Source organism: Paramacrobiotus metropolitanus, unplaced genomic scaffold (assembly GCF_019649055.1).
Source record: "Paramacrobiotus metropolitanus isolate TYO unplaced genomic scaffold, Prichtersi_v1.0 Parri_scaffold0000088, whole genome shotgun sequence".
Taxonomy (NCBI): domain Eukaryota; kingdom Metazoa; phylum Tardigrada; class Eutardigrada; order Parachela; family Macrobiotidae; genus Paramacrobiotus; species Paramacrobiotus metropolitanus.
In genome coordinates, this window is record NW_026570308.1 from 257,817 (window position 1) to 268,561 (window position 10,745).

Below are 10,745 nucleotides of genomic sequence, written 5' to 3' on the forward strand. Positions count from 1 at the left end.
CTCACGAATTTTAATCTCCACCAAAACGAATCCTCTCCACAACAAGCGACCGAGAAGAAGCTGTGCGGGATACCAGGTCCACGGTTGCGCACACGTAAAGCGCCCCAGTACCTCAATCTGCGGGACGGGATCACGCTGTAATACCTTCTGAAACGAGGCTGTTTCCATCTCGTCGTAGCAACATTCCCCTTGGAAATAGCGATGGAACACCTGTCCGTCTTTCACCGGCTCCCCTCGTCTGCCGGGAACGTCGAAATCGACAATAAGTCGCCCGTCGCGAACATTGATCACCCAACCGTGCTGCAGAAGACCGTCATCGCCCTTCACAACAACGGCGTTCCAACGGGGCGCACAGTGCGAATATGCTCGGAAGCTGCTCATTGTGAGGCCGAAAGTGACCTTCTGGTAGAGCTGATTTAACCGAGTACTTTGAAAGTTAGAAAATTTTTTAAATCACGAGTTTTCAGTATATACGAGCACTTCGTAGCTCGCGCATACCGGCTACAATAGTATTACCTGTTACTGGTTTAAATGATGCACAAGCTCAAAGTATTGTTGCAGTGATTTCGACTGGACGACTCCGTTTGCTGTTCATGGAAGACCAGCATAACACAGCGCTGCGCAAGACACTGCTCGCACAGAATTTTTAAGAACTATGCAGAGAAGCGGCTTATGCTGAATGGCTGTTTTCAATGTTTTACTAGAAGGTGCCCTCGTTAATTGTCATCACCATCCGGCAACTACTCTGTCGACTGCACGGTATTACATTAAATTCTCAAGTTAAGATACTTTGCGAGTGTATGTATCCGGCTATCCATTATATTGTGCTGACCTTGCAGACAGCACACTGACAGCAGTGGAGTCGCAACAAGATTTGATATTGGTGTTCCGTAGCGGTAGGCTTAGTCGCTTAGACCGCGTCGAGCGCTAAAGACATTTTAAGACAATCTACCGCATTGCGCCCGTAACGTTCGTATCATGTTCATAATGAGCGAATTAAATCGGAATAATAACTACGCGGAACAAATCGGCTAGAATTAATGAACTGCGCCATTTGGAGTCTGCGTATTAGAATGAAGAGCGAAGTTTTAAATAATCTTAATTACAGTTTTGACAACTTATTGTAGACTCCACATTGTAGAGTATGTTCATGCTATTGTGCAGTACAGCTGCCCTAGCGGAAACAGTGCCAATCCGTTTTTTTTGTGATGAAGTATACTTTTTGTTGTCATTTTTTGAATCTTTTTGTTATTTTCTGATATTTTTTTATATCAAACTTTAAGCGTTATTTAATTCCGTTATTTTTCGTAAACGTCTTTACTTTCGCACTATTTTTTTGATAGTTTCTGTTCTGCAATCTATAAATGACATGTTGGATGGTTTTTCTGTAATGTGGAATTGAACGTAGTGTGAAGGCAGTCACCGGTATTTTGTTTCGAAAATTATTACATGTTTTGCTATTTGATAGTGTATGGAGAAAAGCCTTTAATTAATTTTTTTCTTTGCGGTTAATAATCGCATTACAGTTTTGTTAAACTGCTTACAGTCCGTACAGTGGTGTAGTAGAATAGCGTATGGTTGTAATAAGGTCGGCGCGTTGCTGCAGCAGGAAGTGATTGCAGGAGACAGTGGTGAGTCAACCATCGAGGAGTGTCTGTTGTGTTCGGAGCGGAAAGCGGCGGTGCTCTTCCAGCCCTGCGGTCACAAGTGCGTCTGTGCGCAGTGCGCGCCGCTCATCAAGAAGTGCGTCAACTGCCGACTGCCCATTGAGCGCCAGGTACCCTACGCCGTCTGCTGCGCCGCTTCCGGTACGCAACCGAATTTTTCAGCGATTTTTATTTATGTTTCTTTATTGCTTCTTCCTTTTATATTGTAGAAATTTCGTCAGTATTTACAGTTTAACTTGAAAAATAAGTTTTTTTATTTTTTCTACCAAAATTTGAGGGTTTTTAAACTATAAAAGAAATTTCTGATATTTTTAATTTTCCCTAGTGACATTTTTTAATCCGCAGTTTTTTATAATGCGAAACCAGTTTGTTTTGTAAAGATTTTTCGTATGCACAAATGCTGTGTTTTTATTATAAAAAAATAAAATTCATTTGGCGCGGTTTTAAATAGTTGTTGTCCGAATAAATAATATTCAAAATAAATAACAGATATTGCAAAAGGGTTTTCTTCGATTGTAGCGCCGCCGTCGCCGGCGCCGGTGCCGTTGGCTCCGGAGCACATGTCGATGAACAACACCAACTACAAACCCAACAACGTCTCCGTCGCCAAGCACACCAACGCGCCCACCGACGTCACCAAGCTGCAGCAGCAGCTGCACGACATCAAGGAACAGGTGCGCCAAAAATAGAGAAAAAAGTTTTTTTTTTAAATAATTCGGCATTTAATTAGAAACACCTTTTGTTAATTCTGTGATATTAGAAAAACATTTTATATATTTCGTAGGTACCGGCACAGGTCACCTCTGTATTTTATTTGCCTGATATTTGATAATAATTGATAAAATTATTCAGCTCGAAAGATACATAAATTTATTTCCAGATTTTTTCCCAATAAAAAATCTTGTATTATAGAAAGCAGATTCTGTGAATTGTACTTAGTTATGGCGCTGATTACTTGATGTTTTGTCACAAAATTATCCCAGTCATTCATCAGCTGATAAAAATATACGAGAACCTGGAAAACTCGCCGGATAAAAATTAGATTTAAAAATTAAATTGATTCCCGTAATTTTTCAAGAAAAATTGTAGAAGAATGACAATAAAATATATAAATTTTTTTTAAATGCGGAAACTGTTTGTACATGGTTGAGTGATGGTTGCAGACGATGTGCCCGGTGTGCATGGACCGCATCAAGAACATGATCTTCCTGTGCGGACACGGCACCTGCCAGCTGTGCGGGGACCGCGTTACCGAGTGTCCCATTTGTCGCAAACTGGTGGAGAAGCGCATTCTCCTCTAATGACCGGCTTTCCCTTTATCTCGGCAATTATTTTATCCGTTGCGGCGCTTTGGATCTGAATTGTATTTGTTCTTTTCAGCTATATTTTCAACTGGTAGTGTTCGCTTTTATCCTGTACAATTCTGGCTTTCATTAACCGGTACCTAATGCCGTGTTTTCACTTATTTACTAATAATATTGTTTTTTATTTTCATTTAAAGGTTTTATTTTATTATTGACTTTGTCTTCTGCTGTGCTTGCATATGTTGTATTCTAACGTTTGGCGAGTAAGATTGGCCGTACGCTCGGTACAGAACTTCCACGTGGAGTCGTGAACTTTTATTTACTAAAGAAAAACAGAAGAAGTCGTTTTCCACTGCCCGTTATCCTTGGCCTCGCATACAGCGCTTAAGGCCTGATAAGTGAAGTGACCCGCTACATGGTGCCAAATGCCGGTATGTGCAGGAGAACTGCATACATGCCGAAGCAGCGTTCCCCTTGGGAATAGCGATGGAATGCGTGTCCGTATGTAACCGGCTCCGCTCTTCTGTCGGAAACGTCGAAATTGACAATAAGCCCTTCATTCCAAACATCGATCACCCAAGCCGTGCATCAACACGCTGCCTTAGTAAGGCAGCCTTACTGACTTGATAAACTGCTCGTGTTATTCAAACTTAACTTACAAATCTAATGGTCATAACACGGTCACATGCCGAACATTTCGCACTACTTTATAGAACAGTCTCATGAACAGGCAAATAAAATAAATAAAAATATTAATAAAAATCACCGGCAATTATTCCGCATTAATTGACCAGAAAATAAAAAAGGCTATGAAGACAGATGTCAAGAAGATACCGACGATATGGAAAGGTTAGATTTGGCAGAATGATTCCGAAAGAAGTAATTCGCAGAATGTTTTGCAGCAATCTTAAATTAAGCTGTTACAGGTAAAACATGCACTGGCGGAAGAGGTCCGGTGCGATTTTGTGCAGATGCTTAGCAATGAACCTAGCATGTTTCCGAGCGTATTGTACGGGAGCCGGCATGCGAATAGTTTCCTGAAACCAATCACACTCAGATTTCAAGGTAATTAATTTTTGTTAAAGCTATACTGTACAAACGTATCCCGCTGAAAAAGCACTATCCTTTTACAATTTTTGTCAACAGCTGAAACAACTGTAAGAAATCACGCTGCATGCCTACCGAGCAGTTGTAGTACATGTGGCACAGCATGTACGTCATCTGTTGCAGATGCTGCGGATTCAGCTGGGAATCGTCGTCGATAACGTTGTAGTATGTCGGCGCCACCGTGCCCTCGCGCACACTCTGTGATACGACGTAAAAGTCGTAGCTGCAATGAATTTATTTGATCTTAAAATTTTTTATTAATAAATTTAAATTTCCACGTGAACATTCTTAGTAGGAGAAAACACCGTACAGAGATTCGCGTGTCACGATGCTGTCCACAATCGTCCCTGGCAGAGGATTATCAATTCGACCGTTGTCGTTTTTAAAGAAGCGAATGCTCGGTCGCTCGTTCACAAGGAGATAAGTAACCGTAATCCTACACACAAAACAAGCAAAATAAAAGATGTGCCACGAAATATCGAAATATCAAAACTTGACACACATAAACTGCCATATTTACATACTTTCTGTCCCAAGACAGGCCATTGGTGAGATTGCGCACACCGGCCAGTTCTATCTCCTTAATATTGCCCAGCTGACCCTCGGATATTCCTAAATTTACAATCAGTCAATTTAGGATTAAACACATGCAATAACAGCCCGCATTCCAAGCCAGTAATTTTCTAACAAGGTCCGGCAAAGCTTACCGTGACGGTAAATAAACACACTCGCAGGAAAATTGTGTCGTTTTGCGTAAAAATAATGGAGACATTCTGTAAGAAAATGCCATGACCTCTGCTGAATCATAATTTTATACGAGTACTGTACTGACAGAATTAATTCTTTTTACCCTTTATGAGTTGCGGAACACAAGTTAACATCTCATCGTCATCGTCCACATAGACCGCACAATTATAGTACTTGGAGAATCCCACGTTCCAGGCCGCCGCGGCCGTCACCACAATTTTCTGCATTCTACGATCGATTTGACTGCCAATCCCGATGACCATTGCAGTCTGAAGCGGGAACTAAACAAAAGCAATCAGCAATGATTATAATTTCCAGGCATCTGTGATGCACCGCAAAAAAAACTAAGGTCAGCTTAATTTAGATAACGGGGGTGAAAGGGGTACTTATAGCAATTTGCTAATATTTATGCGATTAATTAGATCAACAATCAAACGAGTAATCGTTAAGGTTCCGCACAAACTAAACATCAGATCAAAGATTAAAAGCTGCGTAATAAATGATTAATTAAACCAATTATTAATTGTAAAGCTATTAATCACGCCCGCAAAACGAATGAAACGTACATGCATCGTCCAGATGTCGCCGCCGAGCTTGGCGTTCAGCTGCATGCACACTTTGGTGGCCACGCTCTTGATCTTTCCGGGGGCGCCGCTGATCGTCTTTGCCAGAATGACTTGGGAAGCGCCTAAACGCAAAATCAATTTAACGAACAAAGTAAATAAAGGAAAAACTGGCTTGCAGTTGGAATTAAAAGAAAACAATAACAAAACTTATTTAAAATAAAAAAAAAAGAATTTTTGAAAAACAACTTACAATGTCGACGGCAACATAATTGTTTAAATGCGTCGTAACGGTCCTTTGTGGGATTGGAAAACACCGCCATAATCTACGAATAAATAAAGTGAATCACAAAACGGACAAACAAAATACAACAGCGGAGCCGGTGTCATTATACCAGTTTTAAGCCCGGATGATACAATTCCTTTATTCGCTTAATGTAGGAGCGAGACACATCAGCCACAATTTCCCTGCGAAAATCAGTGAGGTATAAACGGCAAACTTTCACCATACAACAAGTCACAATACTGCCAACACAGCGCCATTAAAATTTCGACCTAAATAATCGCCAGAAAAATAAATAATCACTGTATTTAATGATATCGTAAATAAGCCAGATTAAAATACTGATTATCAAAGAACTAATTATTACATTAATTAACCGATTTGCAACACTTCGGCGTTTTTCGCATTCCAGGGATTTGCAAAAGGTCTGTATACCGGATATTGGAGATTCGTATTCGCCGCTTGCTCCACGTGACAAAGAATTTTCAAAAATTGATTACGTGATAACTAATGTTTTTATACAAGCTTGTGCGGAGATTAATAAAAAATTATGAAGTTTTTTATGTTTTTAATTTAGCGAATACTCTGTCTCTGGTGCCCAGTACGCGAATACGTTGTGTAAGTGTCGGGGATTATAAAAACGTCGAAGTATTTTTTTATCGTCATTACCACTATTAACTACGAAGGAAAAAAAATGTGCTATGAATTTACACTCTCGGATGCAGGACAACCATCCCCGTCGGCACAGCGACCTGAATAATCTGGCGTATAAATTCATTCGTTATGCCCAGGTTAGGCTGTGTGGTCAGCACAAGCCAGTTTCCTTCCAGCACCACGGCCGTCTGGAATGGAATGTTTTTCATGTGCGTGCTCCAGTCGGCCTTAATAGGATCATAAAAGTACTGCAAGCACACAACAATCCTCATTTTCACTTCGTTTAATTCTGCGCTGAAGATCATGACCTTACTTTGTGTTCTCCCTGGGACAGCCGTTGCGGTAGCAGACAGCGGGACGAGAATTTCACCAGTTCCTTGCCGTACTGCACGTCCCACAGCTTCAGCTCCTTCTGCACATTCTCATTGCTAAAGAAAGCCAAAAACCGAATTAAATTTCCGAACAAAAAAATTAAGAATCTTTTCCGTACCAGTAATTACAGTAGTAATTAATAATTAGTAATTTGAAATTAAATGTCATTTTACTACACATCGCAGTGCTGCAGTTCCTCCTGCATATTCTCATTAAAACCAAAACTCTGCATTTCTTTGCCGGAAATGGAAAAGTTCAGAAAAATTTCCTCCTGCATATTCTCATTAAAACTAAAACTCTGCATTTCTTTGTCGGAAATGGAAAAATTCAGAAAAATTTTCGAAAAAGATCGTCTTACAAACCAACAACAATTACGTGAAAATAAACGCTTCAGTACATTAAATTACAAAACGCTAATACGTACTCAATCAGCTTGCGGATAAAGACCTCCGTGGCGTTCTTGCGGCGATCGGGATCCAGCTTGGTGTGCTTCGACACTGCCTGCATTATGCGGAAATCAGCGCGGATCTGGTCAGTGTATCCAGTCAGGCGACACAGTTCCGGCACCAGTAGAATCTCCGTGCCGCGGCAACGCATGGCCTTGTTGGCCGGCAACACGACCAGCAACGGCTGATCGTGATCGGTCACGTTCATATGGTAGCGCTATAAATAAAAAAACACATATCAATAATAAATATCAATAAATACTGGCATCCGCCAACTTCAAGTCGAAAAGCTATCAACAACAAACACATGAGGAAAAGTGTAAGAAGGAAAAATGCAAATTCTTACATGGCAAAAATAATCGACGAAGGAGATTTTCTTTTGCTTCGATTTATCGGTGCCACGGGGTGTGTACGCGAAAAACCCGCCCGCAGAGTTTGTCCACATGACATATTGTACTGTGTACAATTTGTGATTGTACCTGAAAATAAGGAAACCCGCTAGATTATTGTAAATTATTTAACTCTCGTCACCGTTATTCGTGGAAAAAATTATTTGTTTCAGGTACCGAAGAATGCACTGTTCTTTTGAATAAAATTAAAGATTGATAGAATAAAAACTAACTAAGCTACAGAAAATTAAAGAAAATCTAATAATAATATTAGTGATGGCAGAGAAGCTCGAAATATTGAAGCAATAATTATACATCGCGAGGACTTTTTGGCCAACGATTAACAGGTCCACTTCTTTACGAATATTTCTCAAAGTATTTTTCTTTCCAGATATCGGTTCTGCCGCACTTTTCCACGCCTCCAGCATCGCATCGCGAGCGCTTTGTCTGCCAAGGAAAACGAGCAGGTTATCTCGAAAAAAAAAGAGACTCAGACTTTGTACAAAATATTCTGAAACACTAAAGACGAAATTATCGTGAAAATAAAATAAGAACAGAAAATCAACGTACCGAATAATGCGGAAGCGCTGATCGACGCTCATCAAGACGCGATTCTGCTCGAAAATCCCAATGGAAGTCTCAAAGCCCGGCCAGATTTCCAGGCTACAATTATCAAAAGCAAAAATACAGAATTAAAGCAATTTTCAGAAAAATGGTGCTCTAAGCAGGGCGCAATCCGAGGGAAACCGAGAAACGGCTGAAAAAGGCGCCGATGGGGGAATCGAACCCCGGCTACGTCGTTAGATCCGCGTAGGCAGTACAGTACCACTGCACCACGGCGCAATACGTTGAAATCATTTGAAAGATTTTGTCGCTGTACGTGAGCCGCTTCTCCGCTCACAGTGCAATGGAATTTACCGTTTCTGGTAACCTTCCGGTTCCAATTTACCAGCCGGATCGTAGCAGTTATCCTGAATGCGGACCATCTTCAAATCGTGCTCCTGGAATCTAAATTTGAACAATGATCAACAAATGTCAAAACGTTTCAGTTGCGTAAACAAAATAGTTTTGAAACGCATTTAATTAATAATCAATTTTCACTAATACTGACTAGAAATTTCGACACAAAATTTCAAAGCTGCCGGTCAAGTCGTTGTCACTCAGTAAGGAGGGAACGCGGCTGGCACAATTCAAATCAGCGAATAAGCAATTTAATTTTCACCTTTTAATGATCCATTAATTTTAATTGTAAATAATTGTATATTTATCATTAATTCCATCATAACTTTTCAAAGACCGTACCGGTTCAACTGGGAATTGAGGATGACGAGCACCTGCGGATTCTGCGCGTCCAGATTTGCCGTGCGCCGCATGCGCACCTTCATATCCTGCTGATTGAACTCCACCGCATCTTCGCACTCCTATCGGCGCCATAAAAATATCGAAATTATTGAAAAATCAATAAAAACAACGTCCCGCAAATTCGCTTCATTTTACAACAAATTCATCTTTGATTCAGTTGCTGTGTAAATGTCTCTCTCGGAACTTCCGGTGCGGTCGTTTTTATAAATCACAGATTTTTTACCGAATAAAATTTTTAAAAAATTATAAAAACTGTTGCCAAAACATTTAAAAAAGCTAAAAGCATATAATACCTATTAATGTATGTGTGAATATAATTTTACGAGGTAGATGCGAATATCTGTACTGAAAAAAATACAAGTACTGCACATGTTTTTTGTACACTTTAAAAAACATCAAAATATACAGCAGATAATTACTAATACGCAGATAAGATCAGTTATTTCATTAACAAAATCACTCTGAAATTGTAAATTGTAGAAATTTATAAGATTCAGTGAGCAGAAAATATGAAGCGCCTACCTCGGTTATTAATTCGGCAGCGGATGGGCCGACGTACAGAACACTGCCGCCGTCGAAGATGTAGGAGTTCTCAACCATCTGTTTTTTGTCGGCCCAGCGGTGCATGATGCCGAAGCGCTGGGAGCGATTGCCGGGCTGCGGATCGAAGTCCACCTGGTAGATGACGCCCTTCGCGCCCAGTGTTACATCGATACAGTTGCAGTACAACTCCACCGAGTACCAGCCATTTCCTGTTAAAACAAGCACGGTCTGGAATCTGATTAAAACCCACAAAAATTTCCAGAAATTATTATTCAACATGTTAAAATATTTACAAATTAAAATAAGAACTAAATTATTTTAGCACAACATTTAACAACAGAATCAAAATTAGCATTCAACAATTAAGCATTCAGTGGGGCATTATTAATTTGTGTTCATTAGCGACTTCAAGAAACTGCCAAAAATGAAATTAAAGAATGAAAAAAAGTGAAAATGAAATTTGTAAAACCTGTTATGCAGCAACTGAATGCAGTAACAACTAACAAGTGATGGTTTAAAATAAAGTTAACATCGATACAGTATATTACTGTGAACACTAACATGTAAATTTGTACATACAAACGGTAACGCACCCTGCTTATTAGCTGCCATGACTTCCCTCTGGAAAAGCGATTTTGGAACTCCCTTATCCCAAAATGCTGCGCTGCAACCAGGTGCGATGCAGCCCCCACGGGCCACGGCGCACGGAATCGAGATCCCTAAATAAGTCGAAAATGCAAAATTAAAGAATCTATATTAAAATTATTATATTATTTTATGAAATTATCGTCTAGAAAACTCATTGCACTGTGCAAACAGCACTGTGCAATGAGTCTTGCAATTTACTGCAAGAACTACTGTACTAGTATACACGTCGTAACCGCCCTTAAGGCAAGCGAGCGAGCATGTAGATTTTCTTTTTATGAAAGACATATTTTGGTAAGACCGCAACAGAAGCAATAGCTGAGCGTCTACGTAACCATTAGCGGCAGCTGACGCGGCAAAGGGATCTCTGAATAGGTTTCTGTTTTCCAAAACCTCTGGACTGACGGCCAAATCAACGTCAGTTTGAGCTACGTAGTTACATAAAAGCGACTACGTTACAAGTAGAGCAGTAAGGCCTTGTCCCGAATCAGAAGCAAATCACGGTTCCCAAACACGCTCCACCCAGGGTCGCTAAAGCAATCCGGCAGGGTTCCAAATTTCCGGACCCATGTACATTACTACGGCGCGTTCGTTAATAATGTTTCGGTTACAAGTTGCGTATTTACGTAACGGTCACTCAAAAACCCTCCAGCCGGGGTCGCT

The 10,745-nt window shown here is 40.4% G+C and overlaps 2 protein-coding genes across 2 annotated transcripts; one reads left to right on the top strand and one right to left on the bottom strand.

Annotated features, from left to right (window-relative positions):
* The first annotated feature begins 1,369 nt into the window (after window positions 1–1,369).
* Window positions 1,370–2,968, top strand: LOC129596317 (E3 ubiquitin-protein ligase MIB1-like). The gene is made up of 4 exons (XM_055493556.1): window positions 1,370–1,387; window positions 1,607–1,808; window positions 2,187–2,341; window positions 2,831–2,968. Exons 1-4 carry the CDS (start codon window positions 1,370–1,372, stop codon window positions 2,966–2,968), a joined length of 513 nt encoding a protein of 170 aa, XP_055349531.1.
* A 696-nt stretch (window positions 2,969–3,664) lies between these two features.
* LOC129596343 (piwi-like protein 1) lies at window positions 3,665–10,239 on the bottom strand. Its single transcript, XM_055493582.1, has 19 exons — window positions 10,031–10,239; window positions 9,417–9,646; window positions 8,835–8,953; window positions 8,451–8,540; window positions 8,103–8,195; window positions 7,848–7,979; window positions 7,490–7,622; window positions 7,122–7,360; window positions 6,639–6,753; window positions 6,383–6,573; window positions 5,784–5,856; window positions 5,642–5,714; window positions 5,392–5,513; window positions 4,929–5,106; window positions 4,786–4,851; window positions 4,603–4,690; window positions 4,389–4,514; window positions 4,154–4,301; window positions 3,665–4,008 (listed from the first exon to the last, which is right to left on the bottom strand). Exons 1-19 carry the CDS (start codon window positions 10,047–10,049, stop codon window positions 3,892–3,894), a joined length of 2,352 nt encoding a protein of 783 aa, XP_055349557.1. The 5' UTR covers window positions 10,050–10,239; the 3' UTR covers window positions 3,665–3,891.
* Between the last annotated feature and the right edge of the window lie 506 nt (window positions 10,240–10,745).